Consider the following 20486-nt stretch of genomic DNA (forward strand, 5'->3'; position numbering starts at 1 on the left):
ACTGTTCAGTTTTACTTCTAGTTCTGGGGAAATCTTCCTCGTCGAAAAAAAGAAAGACAGAGAAGAAAAAAAGAGGAAGTTTGACTTTAAATCAACCTCAGCTGAGCTTAGAGGCTGAAAGGTCAACATACCAACCTTTGTTGGTTTTAGGCGACGTCCAAGTTTCTGAGTGAAACGGGAAGAGTTCGGTTTGAGCGTTTGAAGGAAAGTGGGAGGAGCTTAGTAGCAACAGAGGTGAAAACAAAAAGAGGTTGGTAGGAGTGGTGCTCGCCTGATCAAAGAGACATTTCTAGGTTTTTTTTCCTGGTGGTGCGAAAAAGTATTTGCCCTCTTACTGTTTTTTCTACTTCTTTATTTTTTGCATATGAATCACAAACACGACAATCTTAAATCATCAAACCAATTTTAATATCACTCAAACAACCAAGGACAGACAAAATGAAAAACAAAAAAAAGGAAAACAAATAAACAAAGCCCTCAAACTAAGACTACCAAGGTCCAACCCCAAACTACAATAACAAATCCCAGCACTTGACACCTCTCTGTGTTCTGCAGTGATGTCAGACCTGACTCTGCGCGTCTCCCAGGACTATCTGCAGACGCTGGGGAGCTTCAGCGCCGCCTCCGGCCCGCTCCCCGTCCTCCTCTTCCCCCTCTGCTGTCGCGTCTGCGGCCTCACTCTGGAGGAGGCCGACTTGGAGGGGGACAAAGGCGAAGGGGAGGCGGAGTCTGATGGCGCACAGGTATGATGAGTACATGTGAAGGCCGTCTCCATGACGACGCCGGTCGCTCACTGCTGTCGCTGTACCCTTCAGGTGTGCCGCCGCTGCTCCTTGGACCTGCTCCCCAAAGACGAGTCCCGGCGACGCGCTCGGAGGGCGTCCCGGCGGAGCGCCAAGCTGTACCGCTGCCCCCACTGCCCCTTCCTGTCGCACTACCCCAACCACCTGGCCCGCCACTCCCTCACGCACTCCTCGGAGAAGCCCCACCGCTGCCCCTGCTGCGCCTACAGCTCCTCGCACCTGGACAACCTGAAGCGCCACATGCGCGTCCACACGGGCGAGAAGCCGTACCAGTGCCCGTCCTGCAGCTACGCCTGCGGGAACCTGGCCAACCTGCGGCGCCACGAGCGCATCCACTCGGGCGCCAAGCCCTTCCACTGCAGCATCTGCGGCTACTCGTGCAACCAGAGCATGAACCTGAAGCGCCACATGCTGCGCCACACGGGCGAGAAGCCGTACGCCTGCGCCGAGTGCGGCTACACCACGGGCCACTGGGACAACTACAAGCGGCACCAGAGGAAGCACGGGCACAACACGGACAGCTGGGACAAGCACGCCCCCGTGGACGGGCTGAGCTGGGGCAAGGGGGCGCCCGACGGCCAGAGTCAGGGACTGGAACGCACATAGACGCCCCGCAGGCGTCTGCGCGGTGATGAAAGAATCTCAGGTGCCTTTGACGGACTTTACTGCTGCACTGACGCTACAGAGAGGCCTTCCTTCATGAGTTTAAGACCTCGCCATGGATAAACTCAGCTAAATACAGTTTATTTTCTCAACAGATGATCAATATTTTTAAACTGGATTCAAGGACAGGACAGAAGTGACACCTCTAGCCGACGAAGACGTCCCGAATACTAGCTAAGCTTAACCACTAAGATATATCAGCAAGCCGGAAAGATAAATGTTTTTACTTTTTGTATTGCAACTTTTTGACGTGAAAAAACGGGATTGAAATTCTTTAAATATTGGTGACAGATTAAGAAAACCAGCTTCATGCTATTGAGTGGCTACCTCATGATGTACCAGCCTTAATAAAGCTAAAATGTCTGTTGGAGTCTCATTATTTCTTCCTCTAAATTAGGAGTGTTGAAGTCAATCACACCAAAGTCCAAGATCCAAAACACACCAGCAAACATTTAACGAACACACTTTGTGCTGCCACAAACCATTATTTTAATAGTCAACATCTTAGCAATCATTAGCTTTGAACTAAATAAAAACTCGATATATTCACACTAGCATTGTGATTTGGCAGCTAAAGATGCTATTGATGATAGCTGAAAATGCTAAAGCTGATAGCCAGCTAAAATATTAGCTAAACGCCTTAAAAAAATTGCCTAAAAATAAAAAGCCGGACAAGCCCAAGTTAGCCAGAACAGCTAGAATGGAGCTGAAATGTTAGCAAAATTCCAAAACAGCCGGAAAAAAAAGCTTTTTAGCCAGAACAACTAGCATGTAGCTGAAATATTAGCTAAAGTCTAAATTAGCTTAAAAAACTGAAAAAATTATTAATTAGTCAAAACATTGAGGCATCTGATTAGTCGGTTTGTAACTTGCGATAAAAAGAAAAAAACGGAAAAAATTAGCATTAGCATTAGCAAGAACGTTAAAAAAAAGGATCAGATCAAGAATTATGACAAATAGAATGACTGACTGAATAATAGCAGCTTATTTCTCTGTAGAAGTCTGTTGGATTTTTGCTTCCAGCAGGTACTTACTGTTAGGAACACAAGAAGGGAGGGGCAACTCAGTCCAGTTCTCTATATACAGTCAATAGTTTAATTTGCTCGTCCACCATGAAAAACACGAATATTCTGCTTCCAAGCTGGAAAGCTGCATCATTGGTAGTCCAACTCTGGAGTTGAGTTTAGCCAAACAACCGTTGCACTCGTTCAGGCTCCTTCCACGCCCTCTCATTTGTTAGCGGTAGCCATTTTTGTTGCACCGCTACAGCTAGGCCGAATCTGAATTTTCCCCCTTTCAAACTGAGAGTTTTAGAAAAATAGTGACTTATAATTTGGACGAAACTCCCACTTGATGATGTCATCAATAGTTACCGGTAAGCTAGGTTAGCGTGTAGCTGCTAGCACTCAGAGAATACATGCCAAGATTGTTTTTGTGGCTTTAAAAAGGTCATGCTACAACAAAAAGTCATTACTTACATTTGAGTGTAAACAGATGGGTGGCGGGAAGTGGGGGTGGGCTTACTGTGTACTAACAGTCCTGCCCCGACTCAGAAGCCAGTTGCATCTTTTCACCATAATTTGAAGACCACCAGGAACGCTGCGAGTCAAATCTGACGGGTTCATGACCCGACGTCTTCTAGACTTCTTTCGTCGTCTTCTTCACACCTCCTCATCTCTGACTTCATAAAAAAAAAAATAATAAAAAAAAAGACGACTTCCTCTTTCAGGCCTCCTGCTGAGGAAACACCTGCTCCCACACCCATGGGTGGAAAGAAGAGGGGGGGTCACGCCGAATGACCACCATGACACCATGGTGACACCACGATGGTTCTTTAAAACACTAAAAAGACATAAAAGATTGATCCGGAGAAAACTGTGGGGAGAAAACGAGGTTAAAGATGGAGGTGTGGTGAGGGCTGATGGGTAAGATTAGTCGACTGTGACGAGCGCCGTCATCACGTGGGTACGGCGGCGCTCATGTAAAGCAGGCGGGTTCCTGTCAGGGCGTTTATTCTCTGAGGAAAGACGAGGCAGCCGCTGTCAACATCTCCATCCATGGGCCTGGTGAGCACAGATTATCATTTTTGCTTTTTCATTTGTCATATTTTTTGTTTTTGGCTTTTTATTTTTACCTGTTGGATCTGAAAAACGTTTTTTTTTTTTTAGAAAATAATTTAAAAAAACAATTTCACCAGTGTATATTTTTTAAGAAGCAAAACAAACACATTAAAACTAGAAATTAAATTTAAATTAAAAATGATTATTTGACTGTTTTTGGAGCACAGGTTTGTCAAAAAGATAATAAAAATAAATTTACAGTCAATTCGAAAGTATTTAGAAAAGTTTTGCATCTGTAAATGAAATTTGTGCATTTGCAAAAAAATCATTTACAGCTGTAATTATATTTTGCAAACATGTTTTCTGTCATGTTTCTACAAACAACACAAACAGTCTTTAAACAAGAGTTATTAACCAATCAGCACGTGTCACCTCTCACTATCCAATCAAATTGCTAAACGATTTCATGATGGATGGTGCTGCTATGTGGATCGACAGAAAATGTTTTTCTAGTGTGCGAAACTTTTAAAAAACAGCTGAAAATCTGTCATTTACTTTCATTATTGTTTTTTTTATTTCAAATATAAATCTGTCTTTTACTAATACAAACACATTTATTCTAAACATGCAATTTTCTTGTACGGATGTTCACTTTTTTTCTGCCAATGCAAAACTTTGTGTGTGAACTTAAAATACTTTCAACAGGAATTTAACTTTATACATTCTACAAAAAAACATGACTTGTAGTCTATTTGTCACCACTGTAGCCAGACTGTAAACAATTAGCTTAATTTGGTTTTATTAGAAATATCTGGGCAGAACTGCTTAATAAAAGTCATAATTTTAAAGCTTTTTTTCAAATTATTTGTTAGAATTTTTTTTTTTTTTTTTTGCTCTTTGAAAACATTGGTTGTAAAATGTCACTTTGATTGCATCAGAAATGTTGTAGAGTGAAAATCTAAAAAGTTTGGAAAAATTTCACAACTACAATTGTTAAAATCTTTAAAATCTACAGATAGAAAAAGTTTGGACATTTTTTAATGGTTTTCATCCCTTAACCCTCATGTGTCAAAGTTAAGGCCCGGGGGCCGGATCCGGCCCTCCAGATCATTTTATTTTATTGTTATTAATGGCCCGATGTTATCTTGTTCTTGTTTCTAACTTGTATAATTTTGATAAAAATATTTTTTTATGGAGAGTAAAATGTTGAAAGTTATTTAAGGTTTAAGTTATTTATTCTGGAATATTCCTGAATGTTTATTATTCATAATTACGTTAAAATTTTACAGTTTTAAAGTTTTAAAAGTTGCCATTATGCTAGCTTTTTGGGCTTTTATTAAGGTTTTTAAGGCTATTTTGAAGTTTAGCTATTTTTCAGCTACATGCTAGCTGTTTTGTCTAGTTTAGACTGTTTATTTCAGTTTTTTAGGCTATTTTGGAGTTAGGCTAATATTTCAGCTACATGTTAGCTGTTTTAGCTAATTTATGCTTTTTTTTAAAAAAAGTTTTTTTAGGTTGTTTTGAGTTAGGCTCATATTTACATGCTAGCGGTTTTGGCTAATTTATGCTTTTTCAGTTTTTTAAGGCTATTTTGAAGTTTAGGTATTTTTTCAGCTTCATGCTAGCTGTTTTTGCTAACCTTATTTTACCTTTTTTTAGCTATTTTTTTCAGTTTCTCTAATAATGTTTGTTTTATTATAGCTAGAAAGGAAAAATCTTTATGATTTATTGGTTTTATTGGTGTTGTGTGAATTTTTTTCCCTAAATTGACCCTCTTAAAGTTTTATTTCTCGTTTTTGTGAATATAGATGTCATTTCAAACCAACACAATGAGTAAAGTCTTTGTTGTTGACACTTGGGTAAGCTCCGCCCACTTGTATTCAACCTTACAGAAGGTAGCTTAACGCAGGAAATTTAAAAAAGAAGATATGCTTACTTTATAAAAGTATACAAATGTAAATGTCCTTTTGAAATAATGTAAAAATGAAATACAATGTATTTATGGCATTTCTTCGCTTCCATAGAATTACCCTGAGATACTGCCTGGTGCCATAAGTCCAGGTTTTATTTGTGATGTTCACTTCTATGCTTTCCTTTAAATATGTTCAAGTATATCTCATAGTTTGTTGAAGAAATATTACATTTAATTTAGATTTAAGAAAATAAAATCACGGCCCTCTGTTGTTGTTTTCCTGGTCTGCTCTGTAGTTTTGTTCATCTCTACAGTAATAAACTTGACATATTCTCCCCCAAAATAGGCTTTTTATGTGATAAAAATGTAACATCTTTAGATAATATAGTGTAAAAATTCAGGTTTGAATATTTTCTGGAGAAAAAAAAGTTTTTTAAAAAATAAAAACAGCATTAGAAAGAAAAATTACAACTCAAAGTGTATAAAATTGACCTGGAAAAATAATCATGATGTTAATTTTTTAAAAAATACTTCATGTGATGAAAATGTATAATCTCTAAATGAAGTTAAATAACATTTTTAAATTTGGGACAGAAAAAATACATATGTTGAAAAAGGGGAAACGAATGAAATTACAGCTAAATGTGAATAAAATTGGCCTAAAAGTCTTATAAAAAGGCTTTTATTGTGAAAAAAATATTGCATCTTAAAATAAAAAAAATAAAAAATAAAAACGTAAAATTTTTGAATATTTTTCTGGGTTAGAAAAACCCAAAACAGTAGAATTTAAAGATAATAAAACTCAAGGTGCAAGCAATTAAAAAGTCACAGTTACGTTATTGTTGATGCAGCTCTTGAGGCTTCACTTTGATTTAAGAAAAAACTTTTTTTTTTTAATAAATACAAACAAAGCACCTCTAAGGGCAAAGGTCACGCTGTTGACTGAATCCTCCGTCTTTCTCTGTCTTCAGAAGAATTCCCACCCCAAACTGTTCCCGGGGGACATCGTGGAGTATCCCAGGAACAAGTTCTTCTCTCATTTTGGCGTGTACTACGGCGAGAGGGACGGCGTTCCGTACGTCGCTCACCTGACCAGTCGAGGTCCGGTGTTTTATTTATTTTATTCAATTTATCATTAACTGTCACATATATGCTATCAGATTATTATTTTTTAGTTAAAAAATGAAAATGTGACTCTCAACACCTTGATAAATTGAATTTTTCAAAATAAAACACTCTTCATTCATTCCAGATTACCACAATTATCATCTAAATCCTCTTTTATTTTTTAATCATTTTCAGAAACATGAAAACTTCCTTGTGTTCCAGATGCAGACACCAAGATCCCCCTGTTTGGCCGGGCTCTGAGGTCAGAGGTCAAGCTGGATCCTCTGGAGCTGCTGGGAACCAAGTACAGGGTAACTCTGGCAGAACACGTAACGACGCGACACTTGAAGACCGTTCACGCTCAAACCGCCGTGTTGCCGCAGGTCAACAACATGATGGACGACACCCACTCGCCCAGGGACTTCCACGGCGCCGTGAAGCCCGCCATCGACGACATGATAGGCCAGGCCGTCACCTTCGACATCCTCTTCCACAACAGCGAGCACCAGGCGACGCTCTTCAGATACGGGGTGAAGAGGTCGGAGCAGGTCAGCGGAGGGCGAGCTGGGCGGCTTTTTTCAGTGGGTCATGACTCGGCACTTTTAGCCGAAAACGGACAAAATTTGCTGTGTGTTGCAGATAGAGAAGATCTACAAACACGTCATGCCCGCCTGGAAGAAGCTGTTCATGGAGAGGAAGCTGTGAGCCGGTTCTGCCTCTAGAGGGCGCCCTCGCCTGGATTTAAGACCTCCAAAACATTTATTTACTTTACTTTTTTAAGTCTTATCCTTAATTTTTATTACTATGATGATTCTCTTTTCTGACTTTGTGTTATTGTAAATCTCTCTTCTTTTTTTAAATACAAGATAGAAACCAAACCTTCACCAAAATAAAAGCAAACTCTTTTAACTTGCTGAGTTTTTTTCATTGTTTTTATTTGATTATTTTCCCTGCAGACAATTAGCATTTTTTAATCATTAAAACTTGTGTTTTTTCCGGGAGGAAATCTTTAAATCCAACTGTTTAATAAAAAAAGTTAGGGCTTTTATTGTGAAAGTTTAATGAAATTAGACTAAACATTTCTACAATTACCCTCTAAATGTCTTTCTATCAAACTATTTACAATCAAATTCCTTCCTGTGTTCTAGTCTTCATATTTGTAGCATTTTTCCCCATTCTTCCAGATTTCCCAGCATCCATCTCTTCCCTCCCCTACTTCTTAAAGTTTAGGAGCCACCCCCGCAGCCCTCTGGTGAACCTCTTTGAGCCACCCGATCAGGATGTCGTTGGTCTCTGCCGGCTTGTCCATCTGCGTCCAGTGTCCGCATTCCTCGATGTGTCCGCGGGTCAGGTTGGGAATCTGGTTGGAAATGAGCGTCAGACGATTCATTTGAAAATGGATCGGATTCGTCCCGCGGCTTCTCTCTTCCTACCATGTCCTCCATGCCTTTGGAGAGCGCCGGGAGCAGGACGAAGTCCTTGCCTGCGGTCACCATCAGCGCCGGCATCAGCAGCTTTGAGAACAAAACAAAAACCAGGAGGAGTACTTTACTAACAGAACATTTACGCCTTTGTATACTTTTAGGCCCGTAGTTTGAAGTTTGTCCCTTTTGGGTCTCCATAGAAACATCATATTCCTCAAAAACTTTGGGGTCACCTTTATCAAACATTTAAAAAAATGTGTATTTCTGCATTGATTCTGTTTAAACTCGTCATTTAACTTTGATCTGATCTGACGTTCAGCTTTAAAACATAAAGGGTCACCAAACAGGGAAGTTGGAGACTGACTCCGCCCACAGCCGAAATTTGAGAGGGGTGGGGCTCAGGAACAGGACTGTTACCATTACATGGTTTGACCAATCACGAACTTCAACTGTAATACCTCATTTAAACCTGTAGGGGGCAGCACACAGACAGTTTTAGACTATATTGTCAAGAATTAAACAAGTTTATTTTAATTTGTCAAAAATTTGGCAATGACCAACAGACAGCACTTTTAAAGCCCCATTTATACATGTCAACAACCAAAAACAAGTTGATTTAGGGTTTGGTTACCCTTTAAATGCTCATCCCTTCTGAGGCCGCCACAGCAAATCAGCTTTCACAGAGTGGTTCACAGAGGTGGTTTGGCAGAGTTTTACGTCAGATGACCTTCCTGACACAACGCTGCGTTTTATCCGGGCTGAGGGCCCGGCCCAGGGTGACCCAAGTGTGCCCCGCCTCCTTGTGGCACTATTTTAAAACTTAAATGACTTTAAAACTTAAATAGAAAGGTTATTTTCCTGGTGGGTTGAAAATGTTCCAAAGATGCGAAAATCAATTACCTACGTTTTGCACTTTAAGATGCAGTTAAAAGCCTTAGTTAAAAAAAAAAAAAAAAACAGGTGAATAACGCTTCCAACAAAGCTAACATTTTCAAAGTGGCTAACGCTTCTGACAAACCTAACACTTCCAGTGGGATTAATGCTTTCAACGGCGTGGACAAGTCTTCAGAAGTGGCTAACGCTTCTTATGTGAATAACGTCTTCTACGTAGCCAACACGTCTTACGTGGTTAATGTTTCTGACGTGGATAACGCTTCTAAAGTAGCTAACGCTTCAGACAAAGCTAACACTACCGATGTAGCTAACACTTTCGACAAGGTTAACGCTTCCGATGAGGCTAACACTTCTGACGGAAAAGCTTCCGACAAGGCTAAGGCTTTCAACTTTGTTAACGCTTCAAAAGTAGCTAACGCTTCAGACAAAGCTAACACTACCGATGTAGCTAACACTTTCGACGAGGTTTGACGAAAAAGCTTCCGACAAGGCTAAGGCTTTCAGCTTTGATAACGCTAGTAAAGAAGCTAATGCTTTTAAAGAAGCTAACGCGTCTAACGTAGTTAACGCTTCAAAAGAAGCTAACATTTCGAAAGTAGCTAACACTTCCGACGTAGCTAACGCTCCCAACATAGCTAACGCTTCGAACGTAGCTAACGCTTCTAAAGTAGCTAATGCTTCCCATGAAGCTAACGCTTCTAAAGTAGCTAATGCTTCCAACGTAGCTAACGGTTCTAAAGTAGCTAATGCTTCCCACGTAGCTAACGCTTCCGTTGTGCCAATGCTTCTAAAGTAGCGAATTTTCCAATGTAGCTAATGCTTCTAAAGTAGCTAACGCTTCGAACGTAGCTAACGCTTCTAAAGTAGCTAATGCTTCCGATGAAGCTAACGCTTCTAAAATAGCTAACGCTTTCGACTTAGTTAAGGCTTCCAAATTAGCTAACGCTTCTAAAGTAGCTAACGCTTCCGACTTAGTTAACGCTTCTAAAGTAGCTAACGCTTCCGACTTAGTTAATGCTTCTAAAGTAGCTAATGCTTCCGACTTAGTTAACGCTTCTAAAGTAGCTAACGCTTCAAACGTAGCTAACACTTCAAAAGTAACCAACGCTTCTAAAGTAGCGAATGCTTCCAACGTTGCTAACGCTTCTGGCAGGGCTAGGGCTTTTGAAGAGGTGATTGGTTCTGACGTGGCTAACATGAAGAGTGTCACAAACTAGTTCTAGAGTTACTGTGGACGCCATTAACAAAGTAACTGAAAGACAGACTTATTTCTGACTCGTTTGTCTCGATTAAAGTCCCTCATTGCTTGAAGCACTTCTGACATTCCAAAAGAGACTATTCATTGACAACGCGACTCATTACCCGGAGCAGAAAATACAGTAAGGTGTTTCGCTCAAGATGGTATTCATGTCAAACAGGCTTTGCAGGAAACAACGCACACAACTTAAGGTAGATTTTGGGTCCCTTTTGGACGGACAAAATTAGATTTTATCGCCTGAGATGGTTCTCACCTAGTTTAAAAAAAAACTTAAATAAAGTTCACTTTTAGATTCTGTACATTCGCTGCAGATTTTAATCATTTTAACAATTTTACTATAAATTTGATTAAACCTAAGGTTTTTATTTCTTCTGATTCATGGATGTTTTACCAACCTTCCCGGTGGGCTGGGAGCACGACCATTTCCAGTTGGCGTGGCCGTTCCGATACCAGTTCAAAGGTCCTCTGTCAGATATTGAATAAAGAAAAATCAGAGTTTCAAATGTTTGGAAGGTGACAGATCGCTCTCATGCTGCAGTAAGAAGACACTCCACCTGAAGCCCGACTTCTCAAACTGGCTGACATAATACTGCAGGACGCTCTGGGTCAGCATGGAGCTCTGAGGAATCTCCTCCGGCAGACCCACGAACAGCCCTCCTGTGAGGAACCACACCGACCAGGCTCAGGTAACATCCAAACACGTGCACATGCACTTCAGCAGATAGCCTCACCTCGAGCGCGGACTCCGGCGGTGCTGAGAGCAGGACGGCTCGACTGAGGGAAACATCACGTGATTCTTCTAGCACTGAGAGTTTACGCTGGTGTGTTCTGTACTCACCCGTTCACTGCTGCGGGAGAAGAAAATCTTGAAGGTTCTCTCCAGGTTCTTCTCCAGTTCTGCCTCTGCTACACCCTGTAAGACCAGAGAAGTCCTCCTAACTACCAGTACCTCTGCTCTGGTTGTTGTTCCAAAATATTTACCTAATATTCATCCAGTCAGTTTAGCATTTGGGTCAAATGTCCTTGTTTAAACTTGGCTTTATAAGCTCCTTAGAGAGAGAGGGAAACTATTAAGAAATCCGTTGAGACCCAACAGGTTGTACTTCTTGAACTTCTATGGTCAGGAACTTGGAAAAACTTTCTGTTTGGATTGGTGGAAACTTAGAAAAACATATTCCACAGGATTTGTTAGACCATAAAAGTCACGTCAGGTAGTTATAACACTTGAGGATTTTGCTAGGGCCAAGAATGATGATCTAATCAGACTCTCTATGTCTGGGGCGGGTAATCCTTGGTGTTCTCCAGCGACTTCTTTGCTCCACACGTAGATATTACTGTCTGAAGTGTGCAGGCTGGGATAAGCATCCCTGGTTGTTTAGTTATCTTTGTTTCTGGTTCACCTAAAACCCTCCTGTGTCATTAAGAAGTTGATCCAAATATTTCTACATGTTGCATAATTTTTTACCTATTTTTCCTTAGAAACAAAAACTTCCTAAAAAATTGTTGTTTTTATTTTCAAAAGGTTGACTTACAGGAGTTTGGAAGTACAGCTGGTAGTCAAAGATGGGAATATCCTTCAGCTTCTCTGAAGAAGGAACAGAAGGATCCACTTTGAAGAGAGGCGTGTTGAGAGACGCCACAGCCCTTCAGACAGACAGGACAGGAAATCAAATTAAATCAAACACAACCAATTCAAACCAAATCATACCAAACCAAACAAAAGCAGATCAAATCAAATCCAATCAAACCAAACCTAATAAAATCCTCACATTAAAAAAATGCTTGAATTATGTGAATCATAAGGTCTATCTGGCTTATTGTATGTTATTTATCATTTTGGTTTTTGTTGTTCTTATTGTTTGTTTCTCGATTTTTGTCAAAAGACAAAGAGATAGATCTGAATGATTGATTAATTTAGTTAAATGGGGCAGAGACAAGTTTTCTTCTTTCTGTCCCTTTTTATTTTCACTAAAGACAAGAGTATTATAAAAGTATTTTTGTGTTCTATCAAAATGAAATAAAAATAAACAACAAAAAACAAAATCAAATCAAACCAAACACAACAAAAACAAATCAGACCAAACAAAATCAAACCAAATAAAAAAAATAAAAACAAACCAAATCAAACCAAACAAAATCAAACCAAATAAAAAAAATTAAAACAAACCAAATCAAACCAAACAAAATCAAACCAAGCCAAGCAATATTAAAACAAGCAAAAAAAATCAAACCAAATTAAGCCAAACACAACAAAAAAAATCAAACCAAACAAAATCAAACCAAATAAAAAAATAAAAACAAAAAAAAATCAAACCAAACAAAATCAAACCAAATAAAAAAAAAAACAAACCAAATCAAACCAAACAAAATCAAACCAAATACAACAAAACCAAATCAAATCATGCCAAAAAAAATCAAACCAAATCAAACCAAACAAAATCAAATCAGACAAAAAAATCAAATCAAATCAAACCAAGCCAAGCAAGGCCAAGCCAAATCAAACCAAATCAATTCAAACCAAACTTTGTTATATAGTACAAAGTGCTGACTCATTTTTGAGTTGGTGTGCTCTTGTTGAGTATTCTTAGGCTCACCTGACTCTTTCTGGATGAAACTGGGCCATGGACCACACCAGGGCTCCACCCCAGTCGTGACCCACCAGGGTGACCTGTGGAATCGCCTGGGAGGGAACCAAGACTCAGCTCCTGATCAGATCAGGCTGCTGTGCATTGTGCTGCTGCTCACCATTTTGTCCAGGAATGTAATTAAATCCTGATCAAATAGAATAGTGTTAGTTTTTTATCTAAACATGTTGGAAAAAGATTTTTAAAACAGTTGTATACCTTGCAAAGCTGCTCCTGAGAAAACTCCTCAATGTCTGTCAAACAAATTAGATTTTTTTTTAATTTTGCAGCTAAGACAATTAAATAAATGTATCATGTTTGGTGTTCACACACCAGGGGGCGCCGTTGACTCTCCGTATCCCTTCATGTCCAACGCCAACACCCTGAAGCCCGCTGCTGCCAAGGCAGGGATCTACCAGAGACAAAATTGTGTTTTTAACATCTTCTTCTGGCATTTCTGTCATGATAGAGGACATCTTTAAAGAAAATTTAGCCTAAAATTGCATTTCGGAGTATTTATTTATTCAAATTGTTGTGAATCTGCAGCAGATGAAATATACACTTTAAGAAAGATCGTATTTTTGATGTATGAATTCCCTGATTTGTTTCATTATGATGTATCTCTCCGGAAAAAGGGAACGGGGGCGGGGTTACCCTGCGCCAACAGTCCCGCCCACAAATCAGAGGCAAATTTCTGATGAACTCCTGCCGCTCTGCAGAAACTATGTCCTAGAAAACAACCTTTTTTTAAATTATTTTGGCTAAAAATGGCATAATCATAAGTAAAAAATCACTGGGAACACTTAAAACCGATCTAAAGATGATCGGAGTGGAGCTCACCTGGAAACGCCACGAGTACCAGCTCTCAGGGAAGCCGTGGCAGAGCAGAACGGGGGGACCGCAGCCCATCTCCACGAAGTGAGTCCGCACACCAGTCTGCAACACCAAGAAAAAACTCTCAGCTGCTTCATCCCGATTTAAGGAGCTACCAACCGTGATTCCCGTCATTACTCTGATGGTGACGTATCCGTGACAGACTTCGTCAGGGCCGCAGAACGGCGGGGGACTCTCGGCCTCCTCTGCCTGAAAAATCAATTTGTTGAAGCATTGGTTAGGTAAAAGTAGAGTAAACCGGCAATAATTACTAGGTTAAAAAAATAAAAACATCTTCAGTCACCTTAACTCCTGTGAACTCAGAGATTTTCTCCAGGGCTGCATCCAGACTTTCCATCAGGACGGCCTTCATCCCCGCAGCCTCGGCCGCTTTCACGCCCGCCTCACCCGCATCGACCCACAGAGCCTGAAGCACGATGAAAACTAGCTTTATAATAGATAATTAAATAAAATAAAATTAAAAATTTAGTTCTCGTACGTTTTGGGGCGTCACTCGAAGCTGCTGCAGACCAGCGCTGAACATGTCAGGCTCTGGGACCCTGTGGCCTACGTGACAGGACTGAAGGACCAGATCAAAATGGCCACCGAGCAGACAGAGAAGGCGGGCTGAAGTATCATCGTCGCTGACATCGTCGAGCCAGTGGTTGGCTAGCACGGCGGTTAGAACGCCTGCAGATCAAATTTCAAGAATAAAAACGTCTAAAGAATGTGGTTGTTAAGCTAAAAACAGCTGTTTTTATGTTTTTTTTTCTACCACTGCGCCGCAGGCTTGCGGCAGTCTTCAATACTGCGTGTCTGACGTTCATCATCTCCTTCCTGATCTCCTTTAGCACACCATTGATGGACCAATCAGACGGCAGCGCCGCGCCTTTGGCCTGACTTTCCTTCACGCACTCGGCCTCTAACGCTGGGAGCATCTAGACCAAAAAAAACAACCAATTGAAGCAAGAACTGAGGTGACCGGACATGGCGCCTCGACTACACCCACCTCAGAAAGAGGCATGTCTCCACGCTCCGCCCGCCTGAGGGAGCCATCGGTCTGAGAGTAGATGCTGGACAGAGAACCGCTGAGAAATTAAGGAAAAATAAGTATGTTTTTATCTATAGAGAAGTAAATACTTTAACCCTTTAACACTGGAGACAATAAATATCACACACTCTTTGACCTATCATAACTCCTTAATCATTTATTAATGATTCTGACACATCTTTTCCTATCGGCTTGGCATAACAGCACAACTTCAGCACTGCTTCAGAATTGGTCGGAAACGGTTGAAGAGTCATGGTAGTCAAAAGAATGTCAACACTGGAGCTAAAGTTACAGTGTTAAAGGGTTAAACATTATGGCCCAGTCCGAATTCTTCCCTTCTCCTTCTTCCCTCCATTTGTAGGGACCTATTTATTGTAAGTGCTTCTGCAATTTTATTTTTTTTGTAATCTGACCCTCCTAGCATCCAAAGTCCTCTGTGGGGTCGCACTGAGAAGCACTTTTTTTCAAGTGGGTGCGCTCTGAAGCCCAGAAGATTACTTTTGTTCTAGCATGAACTTTTTAGAGTTATACAACTGCTGTTAATATGCATATTTAAGCGCTGGAAGCTCCGCGCCAACACCAGCTGACCAGCAATTATTGGTAACGGTAGTGACGTCCGAATTATGAGACATTATTTTTCATAACCCTCCGTTCGGAGGGCTAAATGAAGGGGAAGGGAAAATGGAAGAATTTGGATAGGGCCTATACTAAAAAGGTGTCCCGCAAGGCTCTTTATTGAGACCTGTTTAGTTCAATACGTTTGCTAGATTCAACTGTATTCATTTTAGCTAAAGACGTAAAAAAACGCTTTTATAAACGTTTGCAGGAAAAGGCATCAATAAATGTTATCTACCAGCCGAAGGGTTGGTGGTTCATGCGCTCCCAGTGAGTAAAACAAACCCCTTAATGACAGAGATGTCACCAGTGACAACAAAATACTGATAAGTTTACATACCCTGGAAGAAATTATCAATTCTAGGCCATTTTCCAGAGAACATGAATGATATGACCTTTTTCCCCACTCATAGTTTCTAGATTAAGCATTTATTGTCAAATACTTTTTAAATCATCATAAGTCCAAAGTTGACACACCCTGATTCTTAATACCTTGTATTGCCTCCTTTTGCATCAATAACACTTTGAAGTCTCTTGTGGTCATTGTAGATTAGGTTCTTTATTGTCTCTGATGATAAAATAGTCCATTCTTCTTGGTAGAAAACCTCAAGTTCCTTTCAATTCTTGGGCTGTCTTGCTTTGAAATGCCCATTTGAGATCTCCCCAGAGTGGCTCAATAATATTGATGTCAGGAGACGACCACCCCAGAACCTTCACATTATTCTGTTGGAACCAATGACAGGTCAACTTGGCCTTGAGCTTTGGATCGTTGTCATGTTTGAGTGTCCTAGTGTGTCCCATTCTGACCAAATTTCCTGTGTCTTTGTAGCTTACAGATTCACAAACCATCAGCAATCCACCTCTGTGTTACACAGTAGGACTGGTGTTATTTTCACCATAGGTCTTGTTGACTCCTCTCCAAATGTGTTTGTGGCCAAAAGGTTTAATCTTTGGTCTCATCACTCCAAATTACATTGTTGCAGAAGATTGTAGACTTGTTTCTGTGCTATTTAGTGTATTTTAAGTGAGCTATTTTGTGACTTTTATCCAAAAAGGTTTTCTTTTGGCGCCTTGGCCATCCCATTTTTCTTCAGGTGTCTCCTTACTGTACATCTTGAAACATCCACAACAGAGTTTTTCCAATAAGTCCTGGATCACAGCTAAAGTTATTTGTGTTTCTTTCTTTGTATCCCTAACAATTTTTCTGGCAGTTGTGACAATTTTTTTTTTTTTTGACAGTGGTTTGGTTTCAACAGAACTCCTCACTTCCACTTCTTGAACAAAGTTTGATGACTGGTATACTCAGTTCCTTCAATATCTTCTTAGATCCCTTTCCTGCTTTTTACAGTTCTGTTACCTTTGTCCATAGATCTTTTCAGAGCTCTTAATCCATAAATATCAGTGCAGCACTGGTTGAAGGGTCTGTTGGGAGCCCAGAAACTAAGACTTTTTGTCCTCACACACTGATTACTGGCAAACGAGTCACAGGTGACTAACTGTCATCCAAACCTTTTTGAATAAAAGGTTCATGTTGACAGAACAAAGTCAACGGGGTGTGTACACTTATGAACAGAGTCATTTGGGAAGTTTCTTTTAATATGATTTAAAAAAGATCAACTCTTTTGGCTTCACCCGGCCACTTACTAAGAGTGGAAAAAAGTGTTTGTGTCATCATTCATGTTCTACAAAAACTGACCACAAAATTATAATTTGAGTATGCAAACTTATGGCCACGACTGTAACCCTGGCTCTTTGACATACCGCAACTCTTGGCGGTTTATGCAAATCAACGTGAATAAGCAGGCTCTGACACAGAGAAAAATGGCTTTTCATCAGTTTTGTGCGGTACGTTGGAAAGTGTTACATAATGGCGCAAAGTTGATTCTCTGTCCTTCAGAATTTGCTGGAATTATGCTGATTGTGTAAATGGGTGAAGAGTTACAGTTATTCAAAGAACGTCAACCGTGGAGCTAGAGTTAGACAGTATCCCTGTGTGTGATGGGAAGCAGGGTAAACGTATTTCAAGTTTAGATAAGTAGCTTTAAATATGAACATTTACACTGTAGGAGAATTGTTACAGAAAACATCAAAGTTTCAATTCGTTCTTTGTATTTTTTGCTCATTTGAAACATTAGATCAGTAAATTTTCAAGAGTCAACACATGTACATTTTTATATTGATAACATAGAATAATTAAATTAAAATAATCTTTTTCTTTAAAATAAGAAAATGTTTCTAACTTTTGAGAGTCATATGACTTCCTTTCAAAATAAAAGACATCTTGCACATCATGTCAATGCATCAAATGTAGTAGTAGGTAGTTTGATGTTCACAGTAATTATAAGGAAAAAAACAGTATAATTTATTGTGTTGCTGTTGGTGCATCTCAGCCAGAATTTGTAGATCGGACAAATTAAAATTAAATCTCAGCTAATTTAGTGACCTTTGCCATACTTTTTGTCCATAAGGCCTACTTTTTATAAACTTTGGTAAACAACACAGCTCCCTAGCTTGAAACATTGATGGAGCATTATGGGTGCTATAGTCAGGAGCTTGGTGGAGTGATGCACACTCTGCTTCAACTGTTTCAGAGCCACATGTGACTCAGGCTGCAGGCCCCTGATTTAACCGTTAATTGGTCCTCTATTGTCGTCGTCATAGGCCAAATTTGAATTCGTCCCTTCTCCCTACCCCTCCGGTTCTAGGGGCATTTGTAGTGCTAAGGGTGTCCTAAATATTTTTTTTAATAGGCAACCCACCAAGCGGAGGCAGTCAATACTGGAAATGCTTTTTCTTTTTCACAATGTACCGGCCTTACTTGTCTCTTAAATAGAATGAAAAAGCCATTCTCTGAATGGCTTTTTCATTTTCTTCTTAGACGTCGCTAATTCTGTAACTTAATTAAAATGATAAAGAAAGGGTATTTAACATTTCATTTTCAAAAAGTTCTTTAGCAAATCTGTACCATAATGCAATTAGAAATATCGAATTTGAAAATGAAAATGCATTCAGAGAGTGGCTAAAATGTGGAGGTAGGGAGGAGGGTAGAATTCGGATTGGGTTTTAGTCATCAGAGTTCTCCTTTAAACAAACAACCTTTGTCACAGTCTCATAATTGAGAATGCCAACTTGTGTAAACTTGTTTTATCCTGACGTGTTAAAAATTATGATAGCACGGGGTTAACTGTAGGTCTCTTTCAGTTAATCAAAGGTTATTTTTGTAGTTAATAACCATTGATTTTGCCGTTGAAAACAATTTTGACTGATTTTACCATCTTTGTGTTTGCATTACTTTTATTTTGTTGTCGTTTTCAGCTTTAAATAAAAAAATAAAACAATCCTGCAGATTTAGAGCAAATCTGTTGTTCTAAACCTCTCACATTGAGAATGTATGACTAGAGATAGTCCTACAGGTGTTTGTTCACCTTTTGGCATATCCACACACTTGCTTTGACAGAGAGTTTTACCCTTCCTGACAGAACCCTGTGTGTGTTACCCGGGCTTGGGACAGGCACAGGGAAACCCAAAACTACCCAGCTTTAACCTCACCTTTACCCCATCTTTAAAGATTACACAACAGCACTAAAAGAAAAGGGCAGCAGCTTCCAAAGTCCACAGTTAAAACTCGCAGCTACGCCAACACGATACTACATTTACTTTTTCCCTTAAATTACTAAACTAAGCCAGAGCCTTAAAAGTTTGAATAAATTTTCCTCTCCGCATGAACAGCTCAGTTATTGTTGTCGCGTGCCCGTCTGTCTCTTAATGGCGCGTGACGGTGTCGCCTCTCACCCGGGCAGGCTGTGTCGCTCCTCCACTTTCTGGAAAACACCGTCGGGTTTGGAAGGCACGACGACCCCCCAGAAGTTGAAGAGCACCGCTTTCTTCTCCGCCATGACTCTGCTACCAGGCTTCAGCATGTTGTTCGGGCTGGAGGCGCTTTTCTCCGGCTACTCTGCTCCGCCCACCCATGATGCAGGGACACCTCCCAACCACCAGGGGGTGCTGGAACATCATTTTTAAACGCCCACTCCAATGAAAATGACGTTTTTTATCACGCTCTCGTGCCGTATTGGAGAGTGTGGTAAGTAGTGACAGTTTTTACCTAAAGTGCCTCTAAAGCAGGGGTCTCAAACTTAATTTACCTTGGGGTCACTGAAGGCAGAGTCTGGCTGAGGTTGGGCCATTCGGACGTTACATTTGTGCCAAAAAATATGATTTTGCGTCCATTGTCTATGTCTAATGAACAAATTTATTGAACATTTGTTCATGTCTATCCACTACTAAGCAATGTCTTCTGTATGTCATGTTAAACAAAAGGAGCTAACGACGCTAGCAACTGTTGCTAAGGACCTTTCTGACGACCAGATTCAACGACAATAGCAAATACAAACTTTTAAAATGAAGTAAGAATAAACATCACAAAGCTATAACCAAAGAAGCATGGACAGGCAGAAAATCATGCTTAGTAGACATTAAGTTTTCACATTAAGGTGGCTGCCAAAAAATATTTACTTTGGGGCCGCCAGTTTGAGACCCCTACTCTAAAGCAAGGGGACTATTGTAATAATGCCAAGTAAATTATGTATGTATAGTTAAGAATCTTGTGGTTTCTGGAGACAATCACTTTGGAGCTCAAATAAAGTTTTGGAGAAAATAACTTTAACAAAAAAAAAAAAAAGTTTTTTTGGAGGATAATTTACTCCAAGCCCATCATTTTGAGAGGGGAAAAAAACTATTTTAAGCTAACATCATGCCAAATAGATAAATGTGTGATGTAGCTTACTCAAGCACTAAAACGTGTGTGAACTGTTTTTTAAAATTATTTTGAATTATTCAAATACTTCAATGAAAAATCTTTGATGATAGAATGTTTACTTTTTAAGGCAAAAACCTTTTTTTGAACTAAAATGTGCTTTCCTCTCAAACCACCTCTATCCCTTCTCTGGAGAATGAGTGAAATGGAGGCTAGCAACTGGTGGTCAAATCACATTCTTCTGCTTTTTTATTTAATAAGAGGGGTGGCAAAACTTGCCCCACTTTTCCCTAATGTTAGTTTGAGGGGACTGGGCGATATGGCAAGAAAAGAAAATCACGATTTTTTTCAATTTTATTTCACGATTTCGATTTTATCACGATTTCTTTAAAATAATTTCAAATTGGCAAAAATTGAATTATAATGATTTTAGTTGAAAGAAGTAA

The 20486-nt window shown here is 39.8% G+C and overlaps 3 protein-coding genes across 5 annotated transcripts in view; 2 read left to right on the top strand and 1 right to left on the bottom strand.

Moving 5' to 3' along the window:
* Window positions 1-1836, top strand: part of LOC112156773 (zinc finger protein 513) — a 9535-nt gene extending 7699 nt beyond the window's left edge. For all 3 annotated transcript variants that reach the window (XM_024289122.2, XM_024289124.2, XM_024289123.2), the window contains exons 6-7: window positions 556-743; window positions 816-1836. In XM_024289122.2, coding sequence (XP_024144890.1) covers window positions 556-743; window positions 816-1409 — 782 coding nt within the window. In that variant the 3' untranslated portion in view covers window positions 1410-1836. The remainder of the gene's footprint in view (window positions 1-555; window positions 744-815) is intronic.
* Window positions 1837-2904: 1068 nt separating this feature from the next.
* plaat1l (phospholipase A and acyltransferase 1-like) lies at window positions 2905-7440 on the top strand. Its single transcript, XM_024289224.2, has 5 exons — window positions 2905-3532; window positions 6410-6539; window positions 6768-6856; window positions 6929-7093; window positions 7185-7440. The coding sequence occupies exons 1-5, from the start codon at window positions 3524-3526 to the stop codon at window positions 7248-7250; spliced, it is 459 nt and encodes a 152-aa protein (XP_024144992.1). The 5' UTR covers window positions 2905-3523; the 3' UTR covers window positions 7251-7440.
* A 15-nt stretch (window positions 7441-7455) lies between these two features.
* ephx2 (epoxide hydrolase 2, cytoplasmic) lies at window positions 7456-19267 on the bottom strand. The gene is made up of 18 exons (XM_024289103.2): window positions 19077-19267; window positions 14628-14706; window positions 14394-14556; window positions 14118-14308; window positions 13923-14045; window positions 13757-13828; window positions 13586-13681; window positions 13079-13157; window positions 12965-12999; window positions 12867-12893; window positions 12716-12801; window positions 11654-11765; window positions 10960-11034; window positions 10853-10895; window positions 10676-10778; window positions 10517-10586; window positions 7979-8059; window positions 7456-7905 (listed from the first exon to the last, which is right to left on the bottom strand). Exons 1-18 carry the CDS (start codon window positions 19202-19204, stop codon window positions 7765-7767), a joined length of 1704 nt encoding a protein of 567 aa, XP_024144871.1. The 5' UTR covers window positions 19205-19267; the 3' UTR covers window positions 7456-7764.
* Window positions 19268-20486: the final 1219 nt, after the last annotated feature.

The sequence above is a fragment of the Oryzias melastigma genome, linkage group LG2 (assembly GCF_002922805.2).
Source record: "Oryzias melastigma strain HK-1 linkage group LG2, ASM292280v2, whole genome shotgun sequence".
Classification (NCBI taxonomy): Eukaryota; Metazoa; Chordata; class Actinopteri; order Beloniformes; family Adrianichthyidae; genus Oryzias; species Oryzias melastigma.